A 20,043-nucleotide genomic window follows, 5' to 3' on the forward strand; every position below is an offset into this window, starting at 1 on the left:
CTCAGCAAAATAATTCGGTCGATTGCGGATTTTTTGTATTGAGATTTATGAGAGATATCATTGCATTGAATCGTATAGACATCCCAAAAATGGTATGGAATAATAACTTAGGGTTTATTTTAATATTATCGGATAACTAATCTAATTTGTTACTAAATCATGAATATGTTTTATTCTCTTAATTGTAGTACTTTGAGGAATACAAATCTTACTCAAGAGCTCATTTGGATGAAATGAAGGATGAATTGTGTCAATTCATTGTTGATCAAAGAATCATATAGCTAGGTTGTATATTGTTGTACATATATGTATGGAATGTTGTTGTTGTATGCTGTTGTTGTATATATGTTGTATATTGTTGTTGTACTTTTACTAAATCATGAATATGTTGTTGTATATTGTTGATCAAAGAATCATATATTAATGTTGTATATATGGAGGATTAATGTTGTATATAAATGGATTCATGTTGTATATATCAATGGATTAATGGTGTATAACATTGGATTAAAGGATGAAATCAATATGAATTTTACACTTTTGCAGCATGCGAACAGGTTACCAATTAAATATCCATTGTTTTTCAAACAAATTTTTTTAAAATAACTAACACTTTAGAGGGCGCTTTCTGTAGGAAGCGCCCTCTAAACACTTTACATTGAGAACTTTAGAGGGCGCTTTATCCAGAAAGCGCCCTCTAAACACTTTACATTGACAACTTTAGAGGGCGCTTTCTGCAGAAAGCGCCCTCTAAAGTGTTAGTTATTTTAAAAAAATAAGCGCCCTCTAAACACTTTACATTGACAACTTTAGAGGGCGTTTTTTCCAGAAAGCGCCCTCTAAACACTTTACATTGACAACTTTAGAGGGCGCTTTTTCCAGAAAGCGCCCTCTAAGGTGTCCCTTTATGGACCACTCCAGAGGGCGCTTTTTTCATAAAGCGCACTATAATGTGGGCCTTTAGACAGCGCTTTCTCCAGGAAAACAAAGCGCTGTCTTTACCTATGCCAGCGCCAGATTAGAGGGCGCTTAAAAGCGCTGTTATAGGCCAAAATAAGCGCCCTCTTTTCCCTTATTTGGCGTAGTGATTTGAATGAAAATGGTGTTTAAAGATTCATAAATTTTCTCAGTGAACTTGTTTCTCTCTAACGCTGGTACTTTGAGTACGTGTGAGATTTTGTAGTGAAATAAAATGAGCACACCTTGAATCCTAACACTAGAATCCCTATTTATACATGAGTAAAATAACTATTATCTAATGTTCGTTTCTTCAGCCTTTGTCACGTTGATTCTTGTATGTACCTCGCTTCTAAATATTCTCCACGTGTTTCTTGGGATAAGACTGAGAAATAGTTATTTATTTTGAACAAAACACCTCTCTGCGCCCAAATAAATGCTAATCGGCACACCTTGTTGTCGTTGAAAACCTAAACCACCAGGTTGTCAAAATGTTAGAAGAAATATTCCTTTTCTTCCTGAAAAAATCCTAAGTCCCATTCACACCTTTCCTAATGAAACTTCAACTTTTGCACCATAACACTTCGACAATCATCTAGTTAACCTCAACTTACTCCAAGTCTTCTAACTATACTGAGATTTTTCCCTTGTCAAAAATTCCAACTAACGAATTTCCCCCCAAAAAAGCCTCTTTTGACGAAAAGGAGATATGTGAATTTTTGACTTTCTCAAACACTATTTAAGCTAGTGGATTGACGTCATGGACATCATGAACTTTCCATCAACTGTTACCTAAAAAACATGCGCCTTTCCATTGACCTATAACTCCTCATCATGGTTCCATCTTCATGGGGTGGCGTGGCTAGGTGTACAAAATCGTTTCAATTTTGCCTCTAAAAGGTGGCACGTGTCAATATATTTCGTGCCATTTGTCAAGCAAAAAATTGAAGAGTTTTTTATTCCTTCAATATAAATACCTCTTCTTTAACTCTTCTTCTCTTTTCCACCCAATGTTATCAGAAACTTTATCTTCAAAATTCCCTTTTCTTCAAACAATCAACTCAACGTCCATAGCAATGGCTTCCAAAGAAAAGAACACTAAAGCAACCAAAGAATCTCTTCCATTAGCTAACATGCTCCAATCCGTCACTTGCATTGGAAATCAAGAGTATGTACTATAGCCTCCTAACTATGAAGAAAAACTATGAATCTACAAATCCCAGGTAATCATTCCTTACTCCATGTATGAAAAACCCATGCACTTATGGGTCCAATGCATGATCCCTCTGTAGATCTTACTAAAATTAGGGACTTTTTCCCTTCTTGTCACCGTACTAAACCTATTGTTATTATTAAGTAACCTTTACGCTTAGAATACATGATTGTCACCTTACGTGTTTTCCATTCAACTCCTCCCACTAAAAAGAATGAGGATTATATTGTCTGGCTGAACAAAATTAAGGCAAATTAAGTGAAACTTGGAAGTCGAGAGGTATTTTCGAATTAATTCAGTTGTTGAGAACTAACCCCACTTATTTCCAAAACATGCTTGTCGCCTCTTTGTACTTTTGGGAAAGTACTACCAACACCTTCTATCTTCCTTGTGGAATGATAACACCCACCCTTTTCGATATAGCAACCATTACTAGCCTTCACCCAACTGGATTTTTTTTATCCTAATGAGAGAGATGATGACATCGTAAGCTTCAACACGAACCGTGCCAGCTTTAGCAAATATATCAAGGACTATCACATCACTAACACTGCTGAAGTCTCTAATGAAGAGCACATTGCCTTCCTTGCTCTGTGGCTATCGAGATGCATTTTTTGCTGCAAGTATTTGAAGGTAGCAAATCGATATTTAACCTTAGCCAACCAACTGCACGAAGGCTATGACATATACCTTAGCCAATTAATTTTAGGATCTCTTTATGAGTCCTTAGAAGTAGCTATTGATGCTCTAAAAAACCTCAAACCCAAAGACAACATGTTGCTGTCTGGACCATTCTGGTGGCTACAACTTTGGATGAATGCCATGTTTGAAATTTCTATGGATGTAGACAAGCCCAACGACGCTAACGAAATCATTAAGAATAGGTGCGCAAAAGGCGTTCGACTGACCCAAATGAATCCAACTGATAAGAACAGATCAAATTGAGAAGCACTTTCGTCTTATTTCCTGATGTTTGCCAAAAGTTATCCCTCAACCCACGATGGCTCCTTTTGTCAAACAAACTCATGGTCCTGAGTGGTTTACCTGGAAGTTTCCTACGACCGACGAACATGAATTTGAGTCGAAGAAATATGGGAGGCTTTCCTTACTCCAAAGCTTTTTTCAACCAGACTTGGGACTTCAAAAGAAAATGTGAAGATCCTCTGTCATAAACCCAACTTGGTGTCACGCCAGTTTGGAATTATTCAAACTGTGCCCAAGCCCTTCTTTAACCGAAAAAGTGAACTATGTATTTGCAATATCGACTACTCCAAAGATGAATACCTTCAACGACTTTCTCAACATGCTAATGATCACGATGTGCTTACTACGTTTGCTGCAAATGCCAAATAATATCTCAATGCTGCAACATTAACTAAGTATCTAACTGATGCTTTCTCTTCCCTGCAACAAAAGTTCAACAAAGGTAGAGTCAAACACGTCAAAGAGATCCAATCTTTTCAGAAATACTTTAAAACTATGTATAACCCCAATGACCTTGGTCAGATGATATGTGAAGAAGTCGTTACTCTTAAAGAAAAAATCATGGTGAAACTCCTTAACTTGAGGGTTCATGATAATGTGAAGGACAAATACACTTTTGCACTGGATTTTTATCCTCCTAAATTTCCCACTTTGCCCACCAGCGATATGACTTTGGCTTTTTCCCCTCTATTTCTATGGTGGTTTATTTGTGTGGAAGATATAAAGGTGCTAAAAAACTAAATCCTGAAACCTTCCAAGCGAGTGACTCTGACTATGCATGACATATACAGTTTCAAAGGCTACCTTCGTGTTGACATAAGTCATGCCAGGGTTGAAACCCCCATACATGAAAGTGAGAAAAGCAAAATGATCTCTTCAAAATCTATTTAAACCTATAATATTTTCCTCTTCATTTACATTTGATTTTGCATGTTTTCAGTTGTCGAACATAGGAAGAGGACTAAAGATGCTGCTAGCGCTAAAGTAGCACTCAAGCAGCCTTAAGTCGAAGCAACTTAAAAAAAAACCACACATGTAAGTTTCACAAATTTTATTACATAAATAATTTAAATTAAAACTAAAATTAAATTAAAAAAATTAAAAAAATGGTTCCAAGAGGGGTCAAACCACGGACCTTATATTTACAACAAAAAAGCCTATTCACTAAGCCAATTGCATTTCTTATTTATATTCATAACACATATGTATATATTACATAATTGGAAGAGGACTAAATCCAAAAATGAATTGATTTTTCAGTTTGAACTTCTTCTTATTCCTCTCCTCTAATTCGTATTCTTCTTCCTCTCCTCTAATATGTATTCTTCTTCCTCCTTTTTCCCTTCATCCATGGCTACGTATTCAGCTGATAACTTTACTCTGTTCCAAATCCTCAAGACATAACTTTGCTCTGTTTCGTTTAATTTAGTTGTTATTTCTAATTATGGGATATGAGTTTGTAACTAATAGAATTGGTGGTGGATTTTTATTGTACAGTGGTAGTCTTCGGTCTTGATAGAAGTGTTAGAAATCATTTTTATGAAAAGGGGGAATAAGGAATAAACAAGGAATAGTTTTGGATTTGAAAAAATTCAGGGTTTGTATGATGGTTAGGGATGAAGGTATGAGCACAAACCCATAATTCTAGGTTAAGTATTCTTTCCGTCCCTATAAATTGGCGCGTTTTTGGCTTTAGTCCCTATAACCTAATATATTTTTGGGTTTTAGTCCCTAATTCTGGGTTTGAATTCATATCTTCATGTCCAACCTTCATACAAAACAATAATTTTTTTCCAGATCGATGAGAACATGTGTGTTTGTTTATTAGGTATTCTTGTATGTTTATTTAATGCTCTACCATTTCAAACCATTATCAGTTTTGGTAGTTTAATTATGTAACTTTATTATTTACTCTTTCTCTCACAATCTTCACCAGCATCTTCCATTAAAGTTTCATTTTCATGTTTGTTTTTGAAGTAAGGTTTGGATTCTTAGTTTCTCAAAGTACCAATGTTATTTTTATGTATGCATGGTGGTGAAACATTTTTCAAAACAAATACACTCATGCATGTATATACACACATGCAATCTTCACCATCATCTTCCATTAAAGTTTCATTTTCATGTTTATTTTTGAAGTAAGGTTTGGATTCTTAGTCTCTCAAAGTACCAATGTTATTTTTATGTATGCATGGTGATGAAATATTTTTCAAAACAAATACACTCATACATGTATATACATCTATGCAAGTGCACTCATGCATTTTATGTATGTGATTATCATTATCATACTCCTATTTCATAAACACCAATTAGTATAAACAAGGGTTGCAAGTGCATGAGTTGAAGCATTTAGTGGAATATTACGTAATTTTTAGTTGAAATAAATTAATTAATCATTAATAGTTGAAATATTAAGTAATTTATTAAATACTGAATCATTTATGAAATATATATTCTTGTTGCAATATTTCTTTCCTATTGAAAAGTTAGTTGTTTGTAATAGCAAAGGTCATGAGTTCAATTCCTTATAAGATTAAGTTTTGATTTTTTTCCTTTTTAAGATTGACTAATCCCAATGCAAAAGTGAGATGTAGAGACAAAAAAAAGAAGAAGATACAAGAACAAAATCAAAACTCGCGTGTAAAAAATGAGTGTTCCTTCCTATCTCATATACAACCTAATTTTCTCTCTCAAATTTATTAAATAATATAGATCAAATATCAAATACATAAGTAATTTAATAACTTAATTAAAAAATTAAACAAAATACTATTTAAGATGTAAAAAGGATAAAACACTTTTTAAAAATAATTATCCTTTTCCAGACACGTTATTTATTTATGAGATGATCACATAGGTTCTCTAAGTTATTTTTTTCTTAACCAATCATTCTTTCAGGATTTTTTTAATAACTTGATTCTTTAATTTACATCGTCATCATTTTTTAATAAATTAAATGTGTTAATTGTGAATGCAATTATTTTAATACTGATATTTTTATAAGTATTAAAAATATGATAAAAAGATGTAGAAGTCATTCTAACAAACTTACAACCGTAAATAACAAGCGAATTCTTCCTGCCACCTCCCAAATTATACCTGACATCCATCCATACTTTCATATTGCCCAAACTGCCAATGACTGCAAATTAAATGAGAATTTCGCCTTCGAGCCTACTGAAGAGGCATACGTACCAGACATTAATACAAACACCATACTTGTCTGCAAATATTAACACCAGAGTTGTCCACAAAGAGAGTACGAGAGCCATCCAGAATCTGTTGTCAATTGAGAGATGGAACAATGCCGAAACATCATCCAGAGTGATAGTTATCTATCCAAATGGAAAATGAAATAAAGATGTCTTCTTGTGCCATCTCTCAACAAAAGTACTAAGTAATGGAGCGTCAAGCATGGTGAGGGAGCAACGGGCAAAATTGAGCAGTTGGAAGTCTTGTATAATCCGGCTGACCTGCCCAGGTATTAGAATCTTCGAGAAGTCTTTCATCTTCGACCCGTGCGATGTCACCTTCAGTGTGGAACACTCATGTGACAAACAAATATAAACAAATTAGCATATAACTTTCATTTCACAATAATAAAAAATTACAATTAAACATAAAAGACATATACCTCTCCCTACCATAGTCGTAACACCACATGGTCAACATATTTGGTAAGCACTGACCGGTCAATGAATCCTTTAGGGAATCCTCCAGCAGTGTGCACAGAGGATTCGATCGAAGGAGTTGTAACATCAGTGTCAGTAGTAACATATGAGACTGAATTAACAACATCAACATTTGGCTGGACCACTCGAGCAACCTCATATAAACCAACCTCCTCATCCACAACAATAAGATCTGCAACCTCCTCAAGCACCTGATCAACCACCAAATCAGCCACTTCATTGACGACAACAACATATGACACCACCTCATCTCTAGGCTGCTATACTGACCATACCGGTCGGTGTCGAGTGCTACGAGGTGCCCGAAACTGATCCTGCTCCGCCAACCGCTTCAGGTGTAAACCAGTTAGACCACTCGTCCAACCTGTATATGGGAAGACTCATCCTTAACACCTTTGGCAGCCCTAACCTGGTCTATCGCTCAATCAACAACTTTCCCTGCAATAGTTTGTATCTACCTCTGTATTTCATTGTAAAAGAACAATTTTTTAAAAATATTAATAATTAGCAACTACTGAAAAATTTGGTATAGAACAAAGTTTTGGTACATACCGAAAATTTCAATTTTTTTTATATAAATTCTCATGGTATATATACCGGAAATTTCAGAATTTCCGATATAAAATCAGATTTTTCTAACTATCGAAAATTACAAAATTCCGGTATATTCAATAGGATTTTGTATCATAAATATTGAAATTTCCGACAAACATTTCTTAAAAACACTGGAAACTTAGAGATTTCTAGTACAAAATTCGATATTAATACTCATTGTTTTTGAAATTTCCGATACTTCTCCAAATTTCCGATATCCTCCCAGCAATTCCAAATTCACATCTTTGCATTATAAATTTTAAAAAAATTGAAATTGACAGTATTGTCTTTTCATACATAATTGAGGGTGTCAGGTCTAAGCGGGGTGTAAAAATTCAAAAGGAGATGACTTGGATTTGAGTTTGTTTAGACAGTTAGAAGGTGTGACATATTACCGGCCTTACCGGTTACCAAGCATTCAAACTTGCGAGTGAGAGTGAGAGTAGTCTTGATTCGCACTTCTCCGTCGCGTTCACCGTCGCATTCTCCGTCGCGTTCACCGTCGCATTCTCCGTCGCGTTCTTCATTTTTCTATTCTCAAACCTTCTCACATGTCAACGGCACCGCCGCCTAAGCGCGATAAGTTGCAATGGGAATATCCCGTAGCTGGTTTAATATCCGGATTCACCACCGTAACCGTAAAGTACCCCCTCGACCTTGTTTCAACTAGGCTTCAAGGTTTTCTCTCTCTTTTTCATCTATATGATTTTGATTTCCTTTATATTTGCCATACCTTCTGCTCAAATTTTTAGACCATGATTTGATTCGCAGTTAACGATGGTCGACTCTTCTCTCAGTTTCCTAGATACAAGAACACCGCTCACGCCATTTTCACCATTGCTCGCTTCGACGTTTGTGTTTTTCGTAGCTCATTACTTTGCAATTACTTTCGTCATTGAATTTGCATTTTTCTGTTTGCAGTTCAATGATCACAATGCACTTTTGTTTCGATTTATGGCTTCTGAATATGACTATTTTTCTACAATTTTAGTAACTGAACTGAAAGTAGGTTTTAAAAATCTGTCGGTAAAGAACAAATTTTGGTTAATTCACACCGTGACGACCACACTCACGTCGTCGCAACACATGTACCAACGGTTATTTAAAACCTTTGATTGCTAAACCTACTAGGTATTAATTGACACTTCCCGGTATAGCCATTTTTCAGGACCAAATTTCAGCACTATGGTTTCTTTCTGGTATTAGTGATATCAATGGAAGCTAAGAGAGTGTGTTTAGATTAGGGTAATTGAAAATTCTTAGGAAATTAGAACTGTTGGCAATTGAATTTCCTTCATATGTATTTTTTTTTGTTTGGATAGAGTAAAAAATTCTTCATTCATCAACTTTAAACTTTGTTGAGATATTTTTATGAAATTTTAAAAAGTTGAGCCAAAATTATGAAAGTTAGGCTAGAAGTATCCAATATAATATGTGCCAGCCGTTTTGAAGTGTCTAAGCTGTTAGTACCCTTTGTTGTGAAGGTCAGTTATCCTTGTTTGTTAATAAATGTTAACTCGAGCGTTAGTCGTACCCTTTGTTGTGAAGGTCACTTATCCTTGTTTGTTAATAAATGTTAACTCAAGCGGCAAACCTTCAGACTTCTTTTTACACCTCACGCATGCTCTTACTTTGTGAGGTTAATATCAATGTTATCTATTGCGAATTGCAAAGAAAAAAGCAGCTTGTTAAAGTTTTGCAATGCAACACAACTATGGCGCCGCTATATCCTGTTCTTCAAAATATTTTGTATTAAATAGCACATCACAGAAAATAAGTGACTTGTTCAAATTTCTCCATGCTATAGCGCCTCTATTTAACAACACTGATTAATATAGGAGAGAGAAACTTCTGGTGTAGGTACTTTGTGCCTGTCATACTATGAATGTTCTACTTACACGCTATGTTTTATCTTGCAGGGATTGAAAGGCCTGTATGCAGGCTTTCTTGCTGGGGTTCTTGGGACAGGCATTTCATCGGGTTTAGCACTCGTTTAGTAAGTAGTTTAAATTTTAACCTTTCACTTTTACATCTGATGCTCACTTGGAGAGAATGATATTTTATTAGGATGGCATCTTTGTAGTGTGATGTTTGTGCATGTAGTATATAGTATGCGTTCTGGTTAAATTTTAACCTGTTTCAATAAGTATGATTCTCTCCTTTTGTCTGTCTCTCTGTCACACACATAGCTTATATTTCTTAGTAAGAGTGAAATCAATATCTTGTAGTTGACGGTGTGTGATGATGGCAGACAATTTATTATATATGTTCTCTATCTAAAACATGAATGACACTCACTAATTATTAGTAGGTAAGGACTATTTTCAGCATCAATGTGTTTGTATGATGGGACCTTGTATAGAACTTGATAGTTTCATTTGGTGCAAATTTTTTTGGAAAATTGCATTGCTTGATTTTTATTATGTGAAGGATTGTCCCCCCTCCCCCATTTTTTAACTTCCATATTAGAAATTATAAGTTATCCTAGATAAAGAATTTGTGAGAGATCAGAGGTGATTATTCTCTTTTCTGGATTTTCGATTCAATCATTGTCACCATTACAGGTGAGAGTGAACTATTTATAGATTCACCACTAAGGGTTTGTTTGGAAGTTTGGAGGGGAGGTGATGGAACCCGTGAGTTCATACTAGAGAATCTGTTTGTATTAAGTATGAAAAGGGAGCAAGGATCACCTAAGTCATGAATGAAAGAGATTAACCTGAGTTCAAGAACTCCTAGTCAGAGCACTATTCTCCTAACTAGAGAGAAACTCTCATAACAAACTTTCTAACAAAACAACCCCTATCCCTCTTATCACTATTCCCATCCTAACCAAATCTCACCACATCACTACTCTCCCCATTCAACACACCAACTGGGCTAAACCCCAAATCCATTATCCTATCACTACCGGCCGCTAGAAAAATAGTCTTGCCCTCAAGGCTAAGATAAGGACACTAACACGTTGAATACGTCCTACCCTATCTTTGCAGCTGGTGACATGACCATGGTATGAACAGCTTGCATGAGATCAAGGGATTTAGGCACAAGCGGTTTCAACAAAACAACTTATGCATTGAACTGTTCAAGAACCCTCTCTGTATTGTAATTATTGCAAATCACGTCCTTGCCCCCAAGAACCCACTGTTGGTGGAAGCATAATGGCCCTGCAAGAGGCGACTGATCATCAAAAAATGAATTTTGCTAAAACCAATGTCCTCACTCCATAACCCATCGGACTAATGCCATAAGTTTCAGTCTTTGCATATCTTCTAGGAAATATACTGAAGGGACTAAAAAACGACAATAAAGGGGTTTGTGATTGAGACCAAATAGAGGTCATAAGGAAAAAGGAAGTATTGTGTAATAATGAGTGTGGTAAGGATATATGATAAATAAAGTGTGAGTTAGGATTTCTAGTTGGCAGGTTTGTTATGCCTTAGTAGTATAAAGACACACAGTTTTGTGCTTAACATGCTGGTCCATCTTATTGCTTCGTTTTTTTTTTCTTCTTTTCTTTCAATTGTAGCTACGCAAGATCTAAACAAAGATATGCTAAGAGCAAAGAGGAGAAGTTTAGTCCAGGTCTTGCCTCAGCTGTGGAAACAGGAGCTTTGGTGAGTGTTCAAATATACAAAATATTATGAAAGGATAACCACATTTATAATTCATGGTAAGATATTTGGATAGATTATGTGTTGTTCAATCCTACTAGTGTTTTGTATTTATTAGTTGTTGCAACTTGGAGTAAAGTTTCATAATCTCCCTAGGTTTGTATTTTTAGCTTTTTGCTTCTATTGGGCCCACGGAGTGGTGAGAAGGGATACAATGAAATACTTTTGGTAAAACTGTATTACATGATTTTTATTACGAAAATTGTTGCTTAAATATTAAGTGAGATTGAACTAACATACTTTACTACTTTCTTATCTGTGCATATACTTGAGAATAGTACCTAGCTTTCAAAGTTGGATGTTTAGGGCTCCAAAACCAAGCATAGTGTGGCACAATTCATGAATGGTGTCAAAACAGTCATTTTGGTTTCCTTCACCTGTTATCAGGTTTGCTTGTGCGCAAATCCTGTTTGGATGGTGAAGACAAGATTGCAGCTTCAGACTCCTCTTCAACCGACACGGCCATACTCTGGGCTCTATGGTCTGCTTTCCATCTTAATATTCTGAATTGTTTACTTTCGGGTTAATTTTCTTGATGTTTGTCTCTTTTCTACTCTGGCTCTAGAGGTTAGCTTAAATCAATAGCTTAATTATTATCTTTTACACACAGACTCTCTTAATCACAATCACATTACCCAAGCTGAGCTAGAAAATAGAAATTAGGATATATAAGATGAAAGATAGCTCATTTTCACTAGCTAATTCAATTGGAGTCATAATATTTTGTGGAAGTTTGTCCTTCTCACCCAAAGCAGGTCGTGGGAAATTTATATATATATATATATATATATATATATATATATATATTAAAGTATCTATATTCAGTCATTAATTAATACACTCTACTTGCTACTTGGCAATGTACTAAGCATACATATTCATTCCATTTCTTTCAAGTTTCAACTACCTAAAAGCTAAAACATGATAGTGACAGTATATTTTTCTTATTGTGGTTATATTCATCATTATACCAATTGCCAACCTGCCATGGCATACTTTTTTATCTGGATAATCAAATATCAGATGCATTTAGGACCATTGTGAGGGAAGAAGGGTTTAGTGCACTTTTCAGAGGGATTGTTCCTGGTTTATTTCTGGTAAGTTGCTGGCTCTTGTTATTTTTCCTGTCAATTTTATGCACTTAAAATTATAACTAACATTATAATGTGTGGAATTGAGCTTAAATAAAGATAAAGGTCTCAAAAGGAATTGACCTTCTGATAATTGAATAGAGTTTAATTGGTATATTGAGCTTAATGTTGAGCCAATAGCAACTAACCATTATGAACTCTTCAATTCAATATACCAATTAAACTCGTCAATTATCAGAAGCCTCGCATTAGATTCTTCCAACTAATTACTGTCAAACTACAATTGGAATTAGTTTATCATGTGATTTTCACATGGTCACTAGCACATGTTAGCATAATTTGTCTGTGATGAACTGGTTATTACCTACATCATTATATGGTTTTCTATTCATTCACGAAATTTCATTTGTTAAAACTAAACAGTCGTGCATTTAGGACCATTTTGAGGGAAGAGTGGCCTAGTGGACGTGACAAAGGGATTTGGTCCTTGTCTTTTTCTGTTATGTTGCTTGCTCTTGTATTTTGCCTGTCAATCTTGTCACTTAAAATTTTAATGGAGATTAAATATAATACATGTGGAATGGAATTGTGCATAGAAAAAGGCCATTCTTTGCCAATCTTCAATAAACATAACACAATAGCACTAGTTGCAACTGGCCATTAGAAACTTGAATCCACCAATTAAATCCATTACAAACCTCCAAGTGGATTTTTCATTCAATTTCTGCTAAATGTTACCAAATTTATTTGTCATGACATTAATGGCATGTACTAGTATGAATGAGTCATATCGTCTTCAGCAATCATTCATATTGCACGTTACAAATAGATTAAAAGCTCTACAAAATATCTCTCCACATATTTGGTAACAAGTTCGTCAAAAATTAAAAATCATGTGACCTAGCTCCCAACCTCTATCCTTATGAAACACCTTGTTAGAGATATAAAATCATTTACGAATCCCCTGCCTAACAGCCCGCCTAAGATTTGGAGAGTTGGTCCATGACACCGTATTAGAGCCTTTGATACTCAAGTGTTTGATGATATGTGTTGCTCTCCCTCTTAATAAAAAGGATTGTATTTTATCTTAGCATGAGAAGTCTAGCTGGAGTTTACTCTTTGTCCAACTTGAATCTGAATATTTCTAATTGATATGAAAAAGTTTCAACAAATATATATATATATATATATATATATATATATATATATATATATATATATATATATATATATATATATATATATCTATATATATATATATATATATATATATATATATATATATATATATGTGTGTGTGTGTGTGAAAGATATAGTGGAATGTAATTCTATCGTAATCTCAAAGGATACTAACAAATCATAGTATAATAAATATTAATTTTAACAATAAATATTAATATCTTAACACTCTCCTTTAAGAAGGAGCATGCGTATAAAATGCATCTATCTTGTCACGTAAGAAGGTTATTTGAGGACTTAGTAGAGATTTGGTAAAGATATTAGGAAATTGTTCTTTAGAATTGATAAAGAAAATTCCGATGACTCCCGAGAGAATATTTTCTCTATTGAAATAACAATCAACTTCTATTAACTTTGTTCTTTCATGACAAATTGGATTGAAGGAAAAATGTAAACAAAAATATAGCTCTTGCCATGTGCTATTTTGATATACTTAATTGTGTTGACTTTTTCTCCTTTAAACTTTTTCTCCTTCTGTTTCTTATTGATCTCAATCAGATTCTGAACACTTAGTTCAGAGTCTGACTCAGATTTACTTGGATTGTTTAGGAAAGTCTTTATCAGATTCTAAACCAGAATCTGACTCAGAATTGCATAGTTGATAGCAGGGGAATAATAAGATCAGAAACAAAGAAAGTAAAAGCAAAGACACACAATAGTTATCCTGGTTCCTCTCACAACTTGAGAGTAGTCTAGTCCCCTTCTACTTTTAAGGGATTTTCACTATAATCAAACTGATTACAAATGCTCAAGCAACAAGTAAGAGACTTCCAATGCTCAAACCCTCAAATAAGAGACTTCTATGCTCAAGCACGCAAGCAAGAGACTTCCAATGCCTATAAGTCGGTTTTGTAGGGATGAATTAGGCCAAACTCCAATTCTAACATGGTATCAGCGTCTACCGATTCGGGCACTCACCAGTTATATGCGCACCAAGCCCAACAATGTTGGGCGTAAGGGGGTTTATTGGAAAAACCAAGTCCTATATATTGACAATTCGGACCACCCACTGTTTATATCCACACACCAAGCCCAATAGTGTTGGTCGTGAGGGGGTGTATTGAGAAAAACGCAAGTCCCGCATTGGTTTGGTTAAAGATAGAGCATATAGAGTAACACCCTCATCTTAGAAATTGGTTTTATAGGGATGAGTTAGGTCAAAATCCAATTTTAACATCCCGCACTCTAGTCCAATATAAAGAATAAGTCCAAAGAAAAAGTAATTGAACAGCTGAGACCGTGAATAACTTTACTCGTAAAAAAAAAAGGACAATCAAGTACGAATAACACATCATTCAAAGATAGAGACAACAAAGGTGAAGTTTGACTAATAGTACTAACTTGTGCGTTAGAACCATTAACAAGTGTAATGTTCTGAAGTATTTTAGGAGGTGAAGTTTAAAATTAAGAGAGGGATTACCAACTACATTATCAGAAACACCAAAATCCAAAATTCATGATCCCACAAAGTGAAATAGGAAAAGTATTTTAGGAGGTGAAGTTTAAAACTAAGAGAGGGATTACCAACAACATGATCAGAAACACCAAAATTCAAAATTCATGATCCCACAAAATAAGATAGGAAAAGTGTAGAATTACTGTAATGAGACAAGGTGGTCGGAGATGAAACTAGTTGAACAAACATTAACCAATGAGCCAGAAAAGCAAGAAAAGCAAGTGTAAACAACCTTAGCAAACATAAGCGAAAAAGTTCCCAACAGAGGCGGTAGTGACAGTAGGCTTTAGACTTCTCTAATCCAGAGACGACAGTGCCCCTTGGGTACCCCAAGGCTAAATTAGGGCTAGCAATGACGGCTACTAAACCTAAAGGGAAAACTAGGTTTTCGAACCAAGCTGTATATACTAACTTGAATTTGAATATTTCTTATTGATATGAAAAGGTTTCAACAACTACTTATATATCTTAAAAATCCCACATCAGACAAGCACATATTTTTATAAGAGGTGGCAATTTCCACCTTACAAGTTAATTTTGTGAGATTGAGTTAGGCTCAACCACAATTCTAAGATAGTATCAGAGCCTCAATAGTGTTGGACATGAGAGCCTCAATAGTGTTGGACATGAGGAGGTGTGTTAAAAGTGTCACATCAAACAATTTATGACCTAAATATATGTTTATAAGTGGGGTATTCCTTACCTTAGAAACAAATTTTATAAGATTGAATTAGACTCAACCACAATTTTAAAAATACACATGAGAGAGAGATTTAATCTAAATAAAAATGTAATCCTATTATAATCCCAAAAAATACTAACAAATCATACTATAATAAATATCGATATCTCAACTATCCTTTTTTTTCCTACTGGAGTGCAATGTGGGTAGAATTATTTCAACAAGTAATAAAAATGATGAATGAATGTGGATCCGTTTGGTCTGCAATGTGGGTAGAATTATTTCAACAAGTAATAAAAATGATGAATGAATGTGGATCCGTTTGGTCTGCTGCTTCATGTCACTTAAATCTAAATGTTTCTCATTTTGTTGATAAGAGAATAACAAGTCTATAAATACAATCCCATAATATTAGGCCAAAATAGAATCAGTTATCTAAAGAATCTAGAATCCCATCAAATAAATTAAATATAAAATTCAAATATATTTAAAATCAAACACTTCTCCTCAAACTGGACAATATATGTTTGATGCATATTGCTTGTTACATATATAAGCTATCATAGGATAGGACCTTGTAACTTATAAGGACTTAGTTAACATGTCTGCAAATTGATTATTAGATCTGACCAAGGAAGTCTTACTGTTACTCAAGATAATCTTCTCTCTAATGAAATGATAATCAATCTCTGTGTGTGTTTAGTCTTCTCATGAAAGATTGGATTTTAAATCTTGATGACGACTGGCAATATTAAGAACAAACAAAATCATGATTTTTATTGTCTACTTGTTGTTCATAGAGAGCTTACTTGACTTTGTGGGGGGGTTTGGCAGGTCGCGCAGGGTGTTATTCACGTCACTGCATACCAGGAGCTTCGTAAAACTCTTGTTCATTTTAAGACTAAAGGAAGTAATATACAACATCAAAACCCTGATAAAATTTTGGTAAGTTATTGAACCTTAGATCCATTTAACTCTGAATTTTCAAGTGTACTGAACTACTAACATTTCAGAAATGATTGTTTGGTGGTTGGCCTTTTTGGTTACTTGTATGGCACTGAGTTCTTGTTTTATGATAGGATATTCTTGTCATTTGAACTATGCAGTTGGGTTCACCTTGTGTTAAAGACTTTGTTGTTGTTGTTGTGTAGTATAATACTTGTGTAGAACATATTGGCTCTTTCGCCCGTACATCAAACCATTTTACAATTTTATTTTATAAGTTCAAATTAATGCATTGAAGTATTATACTATGTTGAATTCTCGGACATTTCAAATGAGACAAATGGGTGAAAATTGAATAATATATTTGAAATAAAAAATTGCACAAACATTAATCTTTGTATGGGTTAATACATATTTTGGCCCTTTTAAATTGGCGATTTTTGAAAACCTGTAAAAAAAAAGGTTTAAATTCCCTCTCTGACATATGAAGATTCCTCTGTTTTGATCCCTCAAAAAACGCAATGATAAAAAATAATGACATGGTAGGGGATTTTAAAAAATCGTCAATTTGATAGGGGACAAAATAAATATTAACTCTTAAAAATAACATGACATTTAATAGGTTATTGATGGGTAAATATCTTGAGGGGTCAGATATAGGAATCTGGGGAATCTAAATCTTATTTTACGGGATGATTTTTAAAAAATCGTCAATTTGACGGGGACAAAATATGTATTAACCCATATTTGTATATAAACCATTTGAATAAAGGTCCGAATATAAATTACTACTAAAAATAGTAAAATTAACTATAATAAAAAATATATATTTATAATACTCCTCCCTCCTCAAGGTGGTGAATGAATATTTATCATTCTTATTTTGAAAACAATTTTTTCAAAGTTATTGTTATTTAGCCCCCCGGTTACTCCCCCGGTCTGAGAATGTTTGATAAATAGAGTATGATCTCCTTAATTTTATTTGAAAATTGAAACTCAATCTTACATGATTTTCGTGAATCTTCCAAACCATGCTAGTGGTGATTGTTGTAGCTCATATAAAGCATTTTTTTTACTTGCACACATGGTTGGTGGTAGTAAGTTCATGGTATCCAAGGGGTACATTTATGTAGATCTCTTCTTCAAGTTCTTTATGAAAGGAAGACATTTTTCACATCAATTTGATGTAAATTTCAATTGTAATTAACTACTAAAGATAATATCACTCTTACGATATTTATGTTTTCAACTCGGGCAAATGTCTCTGAGTAATCTACTCCATGTGAATCATTTGGCGCCCGATTTTTCCGTGTATTTTATAGTGTATACTCGTCTGCACCCTATTGTTTACTTTTTCTTTTGTAGTGAAACCAATTCTCAAGTATTGTTCTTATACAATGCCTCCATCTCCAAGTTCATGGCTTATTTCTATTTTCTGTAGAGAATTAGGTATTGTCAAAGTGTTTCAACTTGTGTGAAAGGCTTTTTGGGTGGGTGAAAAATGTTCAAAACTTATATAGTTAGATAGAGTAAAATGGCCTCTTGGTATATGGTCTGGTATCTTTTCTTAAGGAAATTGGACGTTGTAAATCTTTGTAGTAAGATGGTAGTATTGAGTTGGATTTTAGTTCCTGAGAAAATTCAAATTTTAAATCACTAGATCTTGAAGGGTCGAAGGAAGTTACCTCATATAATATTAGATTGGACTCTTGGATATATGTATATTCGGGAATAGTCTTCTTTCTTGTATATACTAAATTCTTTTCATATCTTACCTTAGTTTTAACATTTCCATTTTTTTCATAATAAGTTCAGTCTCAACTTCTAATCCGAAAATTAGGTCAGGAAGTAGAAGAGACTCATATTCCTTACTTATATTCTCCTCCTAAAGATGAGTTTGAAAGAAGTAACTTTTTTGTTCATGGAAGGGGAAATCTCAAAATATAAAGAACTTATGAGATGGTGGGTGATAATATTTGTAACCCTTTTGGATTGAAGGATATCCTATAAAGACACATTTTAATGCTCTAGGATCAAGTTTCTTTATGTGAATCATCTAAGACAAGCTCATAGCTTTTTAATACATATTTTGAGTCTTGTATTGTAGTCTTAGCATCCTGCTATTTTATGCTTATAAGTATTTTCATTTAAATTTTATATTCAAGTACTCAAGGTATTCTCCATGATTTATTTATGAAATGTTTTGGTATTTTATTCCTTTCCAGAATTCTGTTGATTCTGCTGTTCTCGGAGCAACATCAAAAGTTGCTGCAATACTCCCAAACTATCCATTTCATGTACAACTCTCTCTCCCTTTTCCTTTTGAAGGAGAAAAGTTTGGACTTTAGAGTCAAACATAGTATATCAATCATAGAAAACGTTCCTTTCTCATGTTGGATTCTGTTTCCCCCCTCTTTTTTCAGGTTATACGGACACGTTTGCAGGTAACAGAGTGTGGTTACAAGAATAGGGATAATACTTATCTTTTAATTGTGTATCATTTTAAATCTTAGCTGGACTAAAACTTCTTTCTCTCTGCAGCTACGACCTGACAGTGATGGGATATCAAGATATAAGAACAGCTGGCATGTTGTGAAAGAAACTGCACGGTACATATTAAAACCCATTAAGATCTATTTTGCATCTTTTCATTAACAAAATAAGGAAAGGTGACACTGGTTAGGACTTAGCAATGATATAAATGTTGTTTATACTTGAGTAACTTAGACCTTGGCAACACAATAAGTTAACTTTAGTCTAATACTGTCAACGAATTATAAAGACTGTTGTACTTTCATGTGTATCCATATTGATATACTCTTAATTTCAAATTGAACCAATCTTTTTTGCATTGTTGATTATATTCTGTTCTTGCAGATTTGAAGGTGTTCGAGGTTTTTACAAGGGACTCACTGCAAATCTCTTGAAAAACATTCCTGCTGCTTCAGTAACATTCATTGTCTATGAAAATGTTCTAAAATTACTTAAACACGCTAGAAGGAATGACTGAGTAAGACAGTATTTGGATATTCAGGGAGAAATCCGAGAATGATCCTCTGTCTCAAACAGAAAATTCAGAATTGAGAATGAATCTCAATGCAAGAAATAACAGTGATAGAGAGAGAGAAATAGTTAGTTGTGGGAATATCTTGTGTATTGCTTCATTTTCCCATCATAGCGCTAATATACCACTACTTTGTTACAATGAGCACATTACAAGGCTAGCTCATCAAATCTCTTAACAGAGTTATGAGTGGAATAAAATGTACCTCATAAAAGTGAAAATATAAAATAGAATAATAGAATCAACAAAGTCTTGCACTCTCCACTATGATATCTATTATTTACTCTATGATTTTCTTACTCACCTTGCTAAACACTCTTTTCTGACTTCCTGACTTTCTATTGGGTATTCTTTTATCCTTTAAAACCTTAACTCTTGACCATGTCTTCTTTTGACTCAATTATAGTTATGCTGGGAGTTTTGATTCGACATATTCTCATGTTTATGGC

At 34.1% G+C, this 20,043-nt stretch overlaps 1 protein-coding gene across 1 annotated transcript; it reads left to right on the forward strand.

The window, feature by feature from the left end:
• Positions 1-7,794: 7,794 nt before the first annotated feature.
• On the forward strand, positions 7,795-19,858 carry LOC127074627 (folate transporter 1, chloroplastic). The gene is made up of 11 exons (XM_051015964.1): positions 7,795-8,121; positions 8,215-8,294; positions 9,363-9,439; positions 10,973-11,060; positions 11,505-11,598; positions 12,141-12,214; positions 16,420-16,530; positions 18,756-18,827; positions 18,954-18,974; positions 19,072-19,139; positions 19,408-19,858. The coding sequence occupies exons 1-11, from the start codon at positions 7,995-7,997 to the stop codon at positions 19,538-19,540; spliced, it is 945 nt and encodes a 314-aa protein (XP_050871921.1). The 5' UTR covers positions 7,795-7,994; the 3' UTR covers positions 19,541-19,858.
• The last annotated feature ends 185 nt before the right edge of the window (positions 19,859-20,043 follow it).

This window comes from Lathyrus oleraceus, chromosome 4 (assembly GCF_024323335.1).
Source record: "Lathyrus oleraceus cultivar Zhongwan6 chromosome 4, CAAS_Psat_ZW6_1.0, whole genome shotgun sequence".
NCBI lineage: Eukaryota > Viridiplantae > Streptophyta > Magnoliopsida > Fabales > Fabaceae > Lathyrus > Lathyrus oleraceus.